The sequence below is a fragment of the Grosmannia clavigera genome (genome assembly GCF_000143105.1).
Source record: "Grosmannia clavigera kw1407 unplaced genomic scaffold GCSC_144, whole genome shotgun sequence".
Classification (NCBI taxonomy): Eukaryota; Fungi; Ascomycota; class Sordariomycetes; order Ophiostomatales; family Ophiostomataceae; genus Leptographium; species Leptographium clavigerum.
In genome coordinates, this window is record NW_014040797.1 from 2,327,720 (window position 1) to 2,340,371 (window position 12,652).

At 54.2% G+C, this 12,652-nt stretch overlaps 4 protein-coding genes across 4 annotated transcripts; 3 read left to right on the forward strand and 1 right to left on the reverse strand.

Annotated features, from left to right (window-relative positions):
• Positions 1-244: 244 nt before the first annotated feature.
• CMQ_2609 (calcium calmodulin-dependent protein kinase) lies at positions 245-1,582 on the reverse strand (the record flags this gene model as incomplete). The annotated part of the gene is made up of 4 exons (XM_014316687.1): positions 245-646; positions 714-1,099; positions 1,167-1,323; positions 1,397-1,582. The coding sequence occupies 4 exons, from the start codon at positions 1,580-1,582 to the stop codon at positions 245-247; spliced, it is 1,131 nt and encodes a 376-aa protein (XP_014172162.1).
• Positions 1,583-3,529: 1,947 nt separating this feature from the next.
• CMQ_2908 (ubiquitin conjugating enzyme) lies at positions 3,530-4,143 on the forward strand (the record flags this gene model as incomplete). Its single annotated transcript, XM_014316986.1, has 2 exons — positions 3,530-3,809; positions 3,875-4,143. The coding sequence occupies 2 exons, from the start codon at positions 3,530-3,532 to the stop codon at positions 4,141-4,143; spliced, it is 549 nt and encodes a 182-aa protein (XP_014172461.1).
• Positions 4,144-4,909: 766 nt separating this feature from the next.
• On the forward strand, positions 4,910-7,147 carry CMQ_2543 (vacuolar sorting protein; the record flags this gene model as incomplete). Its single annotated transcript, XM_014316621.1, has 3 exons — positions 4,910-4,987; positions 5,042-6,917; positions 7,029-7,147. The coding sequence occupies 3 exons, from the start codon at positions 4,910-4,912 to the stop codon at positions 7,145-7,147; spliced, it is 2,073 nt and encodes a 690-aa protein (XP_014172096.1).
• Positions 7,148-8,379: 1,232 nt separating this feature from the next.
• Positions 8,380-12,645, forward strand: CMQ_3201 (lysine-specific histone demethylase; the record flags this gene model as incomplete). The annotated part of the gene is made up of 2 exons (XM_014317279.1): positions 8,380-9,002; positions 9,114-12,645. The coding sequence occupies 2 exons, from the start codon at positions 8,380-8,382 to the stop codon at positions 12,643-12,645; spliced, it is 4,155 nt and encodes a 1,384-aa protein (XP_014172754.1).
• Between the last annotated feature and the right edge of the window lie 7 nt (positions 12,646-12,652).

Genomic DNA, 12,652 nt, shown 5'->3' on the forward strand with positions numbered 1-12,652 from the left:
GACCCCAGCGAAGTCGGCTAGTCCACTTCCAATGACTGGGCATATCAAGCCATCTAACTACAATACGAAACTATCTACACAGAAGATGAGGCTTCCCGAGACACTATCCTTTTCAAGCAAATCCCTCTTCTTTAACTTCCTTGTCACTGGTTCTTTAGCCCGACTAGTACACGGAAATGAGAAAACCCCTTCCCAGTTGAGAGAGAACCTTTCCAAGTAGTACGATACTCGAAGCAAATGGGTCCTACTCCTTTGCTGCTGACTCTTGCTTGCCGACTTCCTTGCGCACCTCCTCTTGTTGCTTCATCTCGCGCACCTTGGCCAAGACGACCTCCCGGAATATGGCTCCTTTTACCGCATTGGTCAGTCTTTGCTTCCCCGTGATGTTACCACTGCCGCTGTCACTCGACGGCGTCCCTTCCGATTGCGCCAGTACAGGCTGAGCTATCTCCGGAGGGGCACTAGTTGGCATGTCCGAGTTTTCTGGGTCCTCCTCTTGCATTTTGAGAGCTTCTATGCGATTGGTCAACTTGACTAACTCGATACCGCGGCGCAAACGAGCCTTTGCCATGAACGCCTTGATCTCGGGCAGCAAGTTGTGGTCGGTGGCGTTCTCGCCGCTCAGCCACTTGTGCTTCATGGCTTCCTAAAAGACAGATTAGTGAAACTGAGGTCAACTACATACTAGGAGCGAATGTGGACAGGCTGCTTACTTCACTGGTCCACCGATCTTCCGGCTTCGGCTGCAGCAACCCCATGATAAAATCTTTGGCATCGTCGCTGACATCTTTCCAGTAGCGGTCATGGAATACGACACGAGCAGCCGTGCACTCCTCAATCAGATCCTGTAGGTTCTCTGAGCGAAAGGGCGAGTATCCGCACAGCAGAGTGTATGTGATAACGCCCATCGACCACATATCCACGGGTTTGCCATGTCCTTTCTTTAACATTACCTCAGGTGCCGCATAGCCAAAGGATCCAGCCATGGTGGTGAGCACCTCGTCTTTACTGTCGAGCATCTTGGCAATACCGAAGTCGGCCAGGACAAGGTCAGAGTCAGCCTCCTTCGTGAGATACAACAAGTTCTCAGGTTTTAAGTCTTAATAATGCAGGTCAGTAAGGTCTATGCTTATCCAAAGCCTGAAGTGGACCATTGTATTGCTCACCTCGGTGGACAACGTTGTTGTTGTGTAGGTAATCGACGGCGGTCAAAACCTGCTTGATGGTCTGCGAGGCATCCTTCTCGGTGAACCTTCCCTGCTCGCAAATGCGGTCGAACAACTCGCCACCTGTTGCCAGTTCCGTCACAATGTAATATTTGTCCTGTCGAGGTGAGCGCAAAGCATCAGCAAATGGAGAGGACAAAAGGAGGAGAGGTGGCTCGAGAGATGCCTACCCTTGACTCGAACCAGTCAACGAAACGGACGATGTGGTCGTGTTGGAGGGTTTGAAGCAATTCAAGTTCATCATAGACCATCTGTTCATTGCCCTTCACATTTTTTTTGAGAATGACCTTGATAGCCACCTTCCCTGTCGGACCATCTGCTTCGCGGACGATGCCATATGTACCGGCGCCGAGCATACGACCAAAATGGTACTTGGATCTGCAATTGAAGACAGGCGGTCAGTGCCGGGCGCTCGAGAAGAAACCGTTTTGTAAGGTTATAGTAGGAGTGGCTGAGCCATACTTCTTGTCGTAGCTCTCTGGCTGGCCATGCAAGCGATTGAGCATACCCGTGACTAGATGGAAAGAACTGCATCAGCGTTTGCTAGGCAAGACAAAAGCAACTGTCCTGCGCTTTGGGACGGAGGTGCAAACAGCAACATCTCTAGGTGCACCAGGCGTGCAAATGGAGGTGGATTGTTTCGAGTGAGCAGCAAGGTAGGGGAGAGTAGGCGTGCTTACGACTCATTCTTGCAGATGGAATAGGCACTGATTGAGGAGAGAGAAAAAGAAGCGCAACCGAATCTGTCTTGGGCGATGGAGAGAAATGCGCGCTAGATGCCGGGGAGCGGAGCAGATAAATGGGATGGCAGATACGCAACACGACCCGGGGTAGGATAACTGCAGTCAGAGGGGTCTTGTGAGAGAGGCCTTAATTGAGACGAAAGAGACGTCAGAAGGGCTGACGATAGCGATATTTCTCGAGTTGGGCTTTATGTGAGCGGATGGGCCAGAGATGTTGGGTATTTTCTGCCTTGGCTGTCGCGATAGGGTGGAAAGTGCCTGGCGTGTGAAATGCGAATGGTCAAAACCAAGAAGAAAGTAGGGCAGGAACAACAAGCGAAGCCCAAGAAGAAATTCAAAGACTTCGGGCTAAAGCGAGCCAAGCAAACGTCCTGCAAAGATGAGGGCTGTACTTCGCAAAGGGGAAGGAGCTTCAGCTCACCCCCTCCCTTCTCTAGGAGGAGGGGCTGCTCTTGCAAACAGTACGACGTAGGAGATGCCCCGCTTCTGCTGCCAGGCATTTTACCCCCACTCGTTACGACAGCCAACCTTGCACTGGGGCTGATCTCAGTGCACAGCCTCAACACACCGCGTAAAATGTAATAACTGAGGTGGGTGTATGAAAAAAAGGGGAGAAGGCTGTGATGTACGGAGTATTGGGAGAACTATACTTCGTACGGAGTACTCCATTAGGTGGCCAAAGGCCGGCGGCAACTTGGGCCGTCCGTGGAACCCGAAGTGTGTCAGAGGCTTCTATCTTTCCCCGTCGAGTTGGGCGACAAGGCGAAATTGGCTGCCTCTTACATACTACGACCGAATACGAGTGCCGCATCCTGAGGCTGTTGAAAAAAAAAAGCGCATGTGCCAGTAAGCTTGTGCTGCCGACCCCGACCAATGCATCCAAATCCAAACCATATCGTCATCGCTATGTACCCAGCGGTAAAACGTCGTAGATGTTCGTTGCCTTGCGAGGCGCGCTAACTACTCGTATAATACGGAGTAGTACACGCTTGCTAGTTTTGGTCGCTGTCTTATCTTACATAATACAACCTGATCGTTTCCAACGGATTGACCCCCCTCGCCGTCGTTACCCACGCTTCCGACGCGACAGAAGACATCACCTAGCAATGCTTTCCATCCCTGTCAGTCATTTGCATTGCACTCCGTATCCTACCGCATCTCGCCGCCGCCGCCGCCTACTGCCCCTCTCCTACTTTATCTCCTCGATATCCCTGCCCCTCTTCTGCTATCCAGTCCCTAAACAGCCCAGCAGTCCACAACCAGGGGATCCACCAGCTTCTTCCTTTACATCACCAAGTAGCTCTGTCAACGTGATCGGTGCTTCTCAATATCTATTCGGGATTCAACAACGACCTCTCGGCCTCTTTTTCCCATTTTTTCCCACATTGCCAGACGACACTTTATCGAGTCGCCGATTCAGTTTCCCTGCTGCCACGCACCTTGACCTGCTCTCGTCTCTGCCCCTCTGTGAAACGTCGCAGCCCAGCAGACAACGGAGGCTGAGATAATAAGCTGGTAAAGCCCATGCACATATGTGTATGCGCAAGGTAACAGACAAGCATGAGCTTTGCAGCAAAGCGGTTGCAGAAGGAGTTGGCCAAGGTGAGATCTCATGCGTCCTTTCCCACCCCACACACTGTCGACGACAATCGCCAACACAAAGTGCCTTGGCCCTCTTCCCGTCAGATTCATAGTAGTGGCCTCCCTCCTGGCATCAGCCTAGTGACTGCAGATAATCTGGAAGAATGGACCGTCGATGTTCAGGTTCTCGACCAGAATCCCCTCTACCTAGACCAAACCTATCGTCTTTTATTCAAGTTCAATAAATCTTATCCGATCGGTTAGTTTCTGTCAGATCCCCCCCCCTCCAAAATCCCCCTTTCTCTTCACCGGCTGAACTTGCAGAACCACCCGAAGTTGTATTCGTCCACTTGCCTGATCGGCCGATTCCCATCCACCCACACATCTACTCTAACGGCATCATCTGTCTGGATTTGCTCGGCTCGGCTGGCTGGAGTCCCGTTCAGAATGTTGAGAGTGTATGCATGAGCCTGCAGAGCATGTTAACCGGAAACTCCAAGAACGAGCGACCGCCCGGGGATGCTGAATTCGTCCGGACCAACCGGCTACGGCCAAAGGACATTGAATTTTACTACCACGATAACAAGGTGTAGTCAGCCCTCTCACACACAACCATACATATGTATATACACGAATGCTTCTCGCAACTGGGGGCATGGAGTGTATACGAACCTCTGAAGATATACAGCTTTGTGTTGCGTATGCATCTGAAACGGCCGTGTTCATCTAGAGTTGGGCACTAAATATATCTATGCGCAAATTGGGCTGAAGGATGGCCTAAAGTATGAGCTTGACACGCCACCTTATATGCCGTCGGGTAGTTGGATGGACGCCTTCCTGTACTGCTAGATGCTGGGCATTGTATGCATTCTGTGCGGGCCTCTATGTCCTCCAATCCTAGGAATCCCCTTTCGTTTTATAGCTCGGGCAAGCTTCGAAGGTTTTGAAGACTACGCGGATTCATACGAGAAGTTCATTGGGTTTCCTCTCCTGGAAAGAGGCCGGAAATTTTACAAGTCAAAAGAGAGTCACATATCTTAGGTGGTGTCTTCAAGTAGTAACTTGGACTAAGAGTCCTGCATGTCATGTACGAAGTACTCCGTACTCCGTACTGTAGAACAGTTAACAGTAAATATGGGTCCACTGCGCCCAAATAGGCGGGGCAGTTTTAATCGTCTGTCGTTGCTCAGAGCTCTTAGCCTAGGATTTGCGCAGAGTCCACGACATCTGAATATTTCTAGCTTTATCTCTTCCACCTACCTCACAGTCACACCGACATCCTCCCTCTCCCCCCTCCTCCCTCGACACCGGCCCCCCTTAACGGAATTATTGGCCGGTTTAAGCGCACTAGGATACCCAATGGCCCCTCCTGTTGCGTTCGACACTATCCAGGTCAAAGACAAGGCACGACGTGACTTGCTGCATCTTCTCGAGGGCGTGAGTTGGATGGCCACCTCTTGCTCTCACTCTTTCGACTTCTGACATAACCAGGTCCGCGGCAAGAAAAACCTGGTTCTTGAACAGACCCTTGCTGGACCTATCGGCACAATCGTCAAGGTCTCCACGCTGCAGGATTACGGAGTCGACAAGTTTTTCTTTCTCGAGAACGGTAATACCGATACTAGCCAGCATAATGTCGTCTTCTTGGCTCGCGGCGAATGCGGCCGTCATGCTCAGGCGATAGCAGGTGACTATCCCTCTCTTTGCGCCTACTACTCTATGCATGTTAGCGGTGAAAGTGATCAGAGGGGGCTGACGGTGTTGCTTCTAGACCAGATCCGCCGACTACAACGTGAGAGCCAGACGGGACACGACTTTCACATTATCTGGGTGCCACGTCGCACACTCATATCGGACAACATCCTGGAAGAAGCTGGAGTGCTCGGCGACGCAAACATATCCGAGCTACCTCTCTACTTTTTCCCCCTCGAACACGACGTGCTGTCTCTGGAGCTGGACGATGCATTCCAGGACCTCTATCTCCACAAAGACCCGACACCGGCATTCCTCCTAGCCAGAGCGCTTATGGGTATCCAGCAACGCCATGGTCTTTTTCCACGCATCATTGGCAAGGGCGATAATGCGAAGCGTGTCGCAGAACTCCTCGAGCGTATGCGCCAGGAGCTGCTTGCGGGCGAGGATGCGAGCGAAGCCTCCAAGCTCGGCCTCACACCTAGCTCCACATCCGAGAGCGTCATCATCATCGATCGGGAAGTCGATCTTGTAACCCCACTGCTCACCCAGCTAACCTACGAGGGGCTTATTGATGAACTGTTTGGAATCCAAAACAGTCAAACCGACGTCGATCCCACCATTGTCGGAGCCGCCGCCCCAAACACTGCCGCTTCCTCAGCTACCGGCGGTACAAGTGGGGCTACATCGTCGGCGGCTGGCCGGATACGCAAGGTTCCGCTGGATTCTTCAGACAAGCTCTGCGAGGAGCTACGGGACGCCAATTTTGCCATTGTCGGCAACCTGCTCAATAAGACTGCCCGCCGCCTGCAAAGTGATTACGAGGGTAGGCACAACACGCGGACAACGGCGGAGCTGCGCGATTTTGTTCAGAAACTACCGGGCTTTCAAGCCGAGCAGGCCAGTCTCAAAGTGCATACAGGGCTGGTTGAGGAACTCTACAAATACACACGAAGCGACGAGTTCAGCAGCTTACTCGAAGTACAACAAAACCTGGCTGCAGGTGCCGATCCCTCCGCTCAATTTGACGCCATTGAAGAGCTCATTGCCCGGGATACATCGCTGCCACATGTTCTTCGTCTCTTGTGCATATACTCAAGTATTTCTGGTGGTATAAAGCCGAAGGAGTTTGACCAATTTCGCCGGCTCATCCTCGAAGGCTACGGCTACCAACACCTTCTTACGCTGCAGAACCTGGAGCGGCTACAGATGTTCCTCCCTCGCTCATCGCCGATGGCGGGCATGATTCCGATGACCGTAGGCACAAATGTTGCTGGTACGAAGACCAATTACACTTTCGTCCGAAAGCAACTACGACTGATTGTCGACGAGGTCAACGAGCAAGATCCGAATGACATAGCATATGTTTACAGTGGCTATGCGCCCCTTTCTGTGAGATTGGTGCAGTGTCTTCTGCAGAAGCAGTACCTTTTGAACTTCACAAAGGGCAATGGATCTACGAGCGGGTCGCATGGCTGGCGGGGCTTTGATGAGGTGGTGAAGCATGTACGCGGACAGACCTTTGACGATCTTCAGAAAGGGGATGACAAGGTTTTCAAGGCAAGAGCGCTTCTGTCGGGCAGTGGAGCTAAAAAGACCGTTTTCGTTGTCTTTGTTGGTGGTATTACGTTTACAGAAATCGCAGCTTTGCGATTTATTGCGAAGCAGGAAGCCGGTACGTTCAAATATTATTCCTTCCTTCATTTGACAGACAATTGCCCTGCATTCCGGTTCCTCGTCGTTTCTATATTTATTTCCATGCATATACTGATGGGGCATTGAGCAGACCGACGAAATATTGTGATCTGTACAACCTCCATTATCAGCGGTAATAAGATGATGGCGGCGGCCACTGAGGCCGGATCGTTCGAACGACAAGCCAACCAGGCTGCAGCTGCACAATGAGACGGAGGAAATAATGAGATGACGATAATTGCAGAGTAGCAAAGCATTGAAACACCCCAGGGTGGTCTTCTTACTGGGGTACGGCGTTATATGGCAAACAGAGATTTGGCGTTTCAGGCGAAACTGGCATGTGCGGGACGTAAATTGAGACTCCATCAAGACTAGACACGATTGCGTGAGGGCGCCGAGAATCCCGCGGCCGAGCTGAGAATGACAAAAGAAAGAACAAAGCGATTGCATGTTGAGTTCTACGATGTTGAATTGAGTTGGTGCTCACGTGATACAGCTCTAGGCCCGGCGGTTAATATTGATAGATAATAATACTAAAACTGCGCTGGGAAATAAATTTTTAGAGGCGTTGGGGCAGGTGCCAGCGCCAACTCTGCGTAGGCTTAGAGAAATGGTCCGATGCGACTGCATTCTTCCGGCGCATTTTCACCTTCCGCGAGAAACAAACGTGTATAGCATCTCACTATTACAAGGACGCAACGGGAGAAAGGAACGAGAGAACGGAACATAATCTCGGTTCTGGCCGACTTGGCCGTGATATATACATATAACGGGTCAATTGCGGTTAACAGCACGGAGTTGATTGCCGGGACCGGCGATCAACGAGAGGCTTTTTGACACCGAAGAACGAAGAGACCAAGAAAGGCCGAGGCCGAGGCCGACATAACGGGCCGGACCACATCCTCGGACATTTCAGTGGCGACCATATTCGGCAACTCATCTGTATGTGTGGCATACCTCCTGCATTTGTTGCGTATGTGCTATTTACCTCCTTTTCACCGGCTCGCAATGCGCCAACTGGTGCGGGCTTTGCTTCGAGATGTTACGCCTTACATAGGGTTCACTGGCCGGCGGTCCCGGAGTAGCTGCTTTGGATATATTGCCAGCTAACCGTCATCCGTCATTTAGAGTCCGATTCTCTGTCCTGCCGGGTCTTCCTCCGGAAACCCGAGCCTACTACCACAATCTCCAAGTGACAAGAAGAAAAGCAGGAGAAGGTCGCAGAATTGAGACTGTTGGACAGCTAATTCCTGTGGCCCGACGAGGTGCTCCAATATCTGGATTCAACACAGTCGCGCACCATTTTTGCGTCTCACTCTTAGCACACCCCACTGCCTCTTCTGAGTATGGGAGCTGTCGCCTCAGCACCAGCCTTCGCCTTTCTATATGCTCTCTACGCTCCTCTCGGATGCTAGCCTAATCTTCAATAGCTCCCTTATATCATGGAAGGCTACGAGGACGACGGTCATCATGGCGGTGATGTCTCGGACGACTCAACGCTGTCCGAACTTAGCTCGCCTAGCGATATGCCAGACGACTTCAAGTATTTCGCTCTATCTCCAGAATACAACTCGATAGAAGCGGCACCTGGCGCAGTGCCAAATGCAGGATTGCAGCCAATCGGACCAATTGAGTCTCTAATTGAATCAGCAGAAACAGCAACCGGCAATTTATTCGAGACGCCAGCGTCACGCGCTTCCTCCGAAGACTCATGCCTCAGCACAGCAAACTCCATGTACAGCCTGGGGGAGGAAGAGTCGCACACTGACATGGAGGCATCGATCGAGGATTCTGTCGAGTCGTTCATCGAAGTGTATGCCGAGGAGCCACCTTCTGGTGATGACGACGAGCGTGACGAGCCCTCCGCTGAACCAGAAGAGGGGCTGCCAGATGAGGAGCTGCCAGAAGAGCACATACCAGAAGAGCAGACATTAGAAGATCATGCGGACCGACTAGCTATTGAGCCAGCGGGCACATGCCCCGACGAGGCCACGGAGCAGCCTGGTGACAAGCCTACTAAGTTGGAGCCTGAGAAGGCGAGACCACTTGGTCATGTGGTACCATCGTAAGTCTCGCCGGCCATTTACACCCGAATTCTGCTTCGTACGTCTTGTAACGCTGACCGTCCTCTTCGCAGACCGGATTCATGTCATCACACATTCCCGTCGTTACTCAGACTGCCTCCTTTGCGCGAAAGCGTACACAAGTCGCTTGCCTCGTCGGTGTCTGCCATTACCGATCGGTCGGAGCTGTATTCAATCCCGTCGCTGGCATCCAGCTCTAGTAAGGCCACAACACCAATCGACTCGGACATACCGCTCGATGTATCGAACCCGTCACCGCAGCTGTCCTCGGCACCCGCAAGTATGCAAGCTCCTTTGCCGCAATCACTAAGGAAGCTGTCTCTCTCACTTCTTCCCGACCTCCAGCCTCCCCAGTCGGCAGTGGTGCATCTGCAACATACGATTTCCTCACTGGCTTCAGTTTCTCAGCTTCCTGCTTCTCCTGTACCCACATCGCCGAAACCTTCCCTCCCAATCCGAATTGTGCACAAAGTTCGGCCCAAGTCATCCATCCCGGCAGACCTGTCCGCGCGGGAATACGCTAGACAGTGCGTGGCTGCCGCTGAATCGTCCAGACTCAATCCATATGCTTTAGACGAGGAGGAGCGGATGATACTGCGCCAGCACATCAGCCACGCACAGGTCACCACGTATCTGAACATTCGCAACGGCATCCTCCGGCTATGGGTACGGCGACCCCAGGTTGCTGTCACACGGCAGGAGGCTATAGGCTGTGCAAAGGATAATCGGTGGTTTGACGCAGCCAATGTCTGTTTCCACTGGCTTGTCCGTCGTGGCTTCATCAATTTCGGATGTGCGCAGATACGGGGAATCCAAGCCAGCGTTGCTGACAAAGTAAAAGACAACGCCGGCGGTAGCAGTAGCATGCCTTCCGGAAAGCAGCAGCGGAGAAAACGGATTATCGTAATTGGTGCCGGCTTGGCGGGTTTGGGCTGTGCACGCCAGCTGGACAGCCTCTTCAAGCAGTATACCAATAGGTTCCTCGAGCTAGGAAAGCAGCCCCCGCCGGACGTGGTTGTCCTGGAGGGACGCAGTCGAATCGGTGGCCGGGTGTACTCGCGACCATTCCAGCAGCAGCAGCAACCGCAGCAGGGCGAGGCAAAGGAGGAGGGAAACGAGTCCGGCGAGCGTCCTGTATTTCGCTGTACTGCTGAGATGGGCGGCATGATCATCACGGGGTTTGACCGTGGCAACCCACTGAACGTCCTGGTCCGGGGCCAATTGGGCCTCCCCTACCACGCACTGTGGTCAGAGACAACAATTCACGACACAGACGGCAAACCGGTCGATAGCCGGCGTGATGGATTGGCGGAAAACCTGTTCAACGAGTGTCTTGACCGTGTCAGCGAGTACAAGTTCAAGACTCCGGTTCAAGCACCGGTCGAAGGCAACCGCGATCTGATGGATGAAGGCCGCGACAGCTCCAGTTCGGCAGAGGGACACCGGATGATCGCCCAGGTGGAGGATGCACAAGCAGCAACAGCGCAGGCGGCACGGACTGTCCAAGCCGTGGCGACGACGGCAAAAATGGCGCAAGAAGCAGTGGCACTCGCAGCGACCCAGCTTGAGACTCTGGCGGCGAAACCATCGGCCCAAAAGGCGACAATCCTGCCCCAGAATGGGCTCTCTGTCCTGCCGGCTCGTGGCACGCCCGGAGTGCCAGGAGTCTTGCCGGCTGCTTACAAGGTCCAGAAGATGGGCTGGGATCTAAGGCCTGGCGTGGTTGAGTCTCGAGACCTCCATCTAGATGCAGCTGCAAAGGCACCGGGCGCCACACTGGGCTTCGTAATTGACGAGGCCATCAGACAGTATCAAGAGATGGTTGATTTTGGCGCCAAAGACTTTCGGCTGCTCAACTGGCACATTGCCAACCTGGAATACAGCACTGCTATCAATCATTCCCGTCTCAGCCTCCAGGGGTGGGACATTGATGCCGGAAATGAGTGGGAGGGAAAGCACAGCAGGGTGATTGGCGGCTACCAGAGCGTGCCCCGTGGGCTGATGCTGTGTCCCACGCCTCTGAATCTGCGTAGAAACATGATTGTCACGAAGATATCCTACAGCCTGGACACAGGCGGCAGCAATGCTACTGGCCACAATGGGTGGGAGGAGGGCAGTGCGCCCGTGATTATTGAGTGTGAAGGCGGGTACAGCTTCGAGGCGGACTATGTTGTGAACACCATTCCGCTTGGCGTTCTCAAGCACGGCAACGTGGAATTCGAGCCACCGCTGCCAGAGTGGAAGACTGACGTGATACGGCGGCTGGGCTACGGTGTGCTGAACAAGGTCATATTGACGTTCCCACGTGTTTTTTGGGACCCCAAGTACGACATATTCGGGGTGCTGCGCGAGCCGAGCAACGGGTCCAGTCTCGACCAGCAGGACTATTCGCGACGACGCGGGAGCATGTTCCAGGGGTTCAACGTGACGACGACGACGGGCCTGCCGTGCCTGCTGGCGCTGATGGCAGGCGATGCGGCCTACGACACGGAGACATCATCCAACGACGAGCTTGTGGCCGAGGCAATGGCGGTACTGCGCAGCGTGTTTGGGGCAGAGAAAGTGCCGGCTCCGGCCGAGGCGGTTGTGACGCGCTGGGCCAGCGACCCATTTGCGCGCGGGAGCTACTCGTCAGCCGGGCCTGAGATGCGCATCGACGACTACGACGTGATGGCGCGGTCGGTCGGCCGGCACCTACTTTTTGCCGGCGAGCACACAACGGGCGCGCACCCAGCGACGGTGCACGGAGCCTATCTATCGGGGCTGCGAGCGGCATCGGAGCTGATCGAGGAGCTGCTGGGACCCATCGACGTGCCAGTGCCGCTGGTGATACCGCGGGAGATGGCGGCATCGCTGAAGCGCAAGGCAGTGCGGGAAGAGGAGGAAAGTGCCGGGGGAGGGGCCACGGGCGACGAGAGCGGCAGTGGAAGCGCGGCCGGAAAGGGCGGAGCGAGTCTGGGCAGCAGCCACAGAGCGGTCAAGGCACGTCTGCGGCGGCGGATGGAGGAGCGCGAACAGCAGATGGAGAAGTATGTGCAGGCGCATATTGGTGAGCGGCCGCTGCAGCCGGCGCGCGTGGTGGACACGTCGTATCTGCTGTTCAGCAAGGCGAACTACGAGCGGGCGCGGAAGAAGTGCGAGGAGACAATGATGAGTCGGCGCAAGGGTGGCAGCGGCAACGGCAGCGGACTGTCGAGCGCGCGGGCACTTCCCAACGACGTGCGGGTGTTGACGTCTAAGATGTGGCGCAGCGCAAGCGCTGACGAGCGGCGGCCGTATGCTGAGCGAGCGTCTGCTGAGAAGCAGGCATATGTGGCAGCACTGGAACAGCACAGACAAGAGGCAGCCGAATGGGACCGACAGGCGACCGTGCTGCGGTCGACCTTTGCGGCCGAAAACTCCGATCCGACGGCCACTGTGGCTTCGGCGGTGATTGCGGCTAGCAGTAGCAACAGCAACAGCAACAGCAACAGCAGAAGTAGCAGCAGCATGGAGCAGATCGCCCGGTCACCCTCGGCGATGACGTTGGACAAACCAGAGCCTCCTGCAGTGCCGCGACGGTTGCGACGGCTGACGAGTCAAGCCATGGATGCAGACAACAGCGACGTCGACATGACGGGATGAGGGCTGT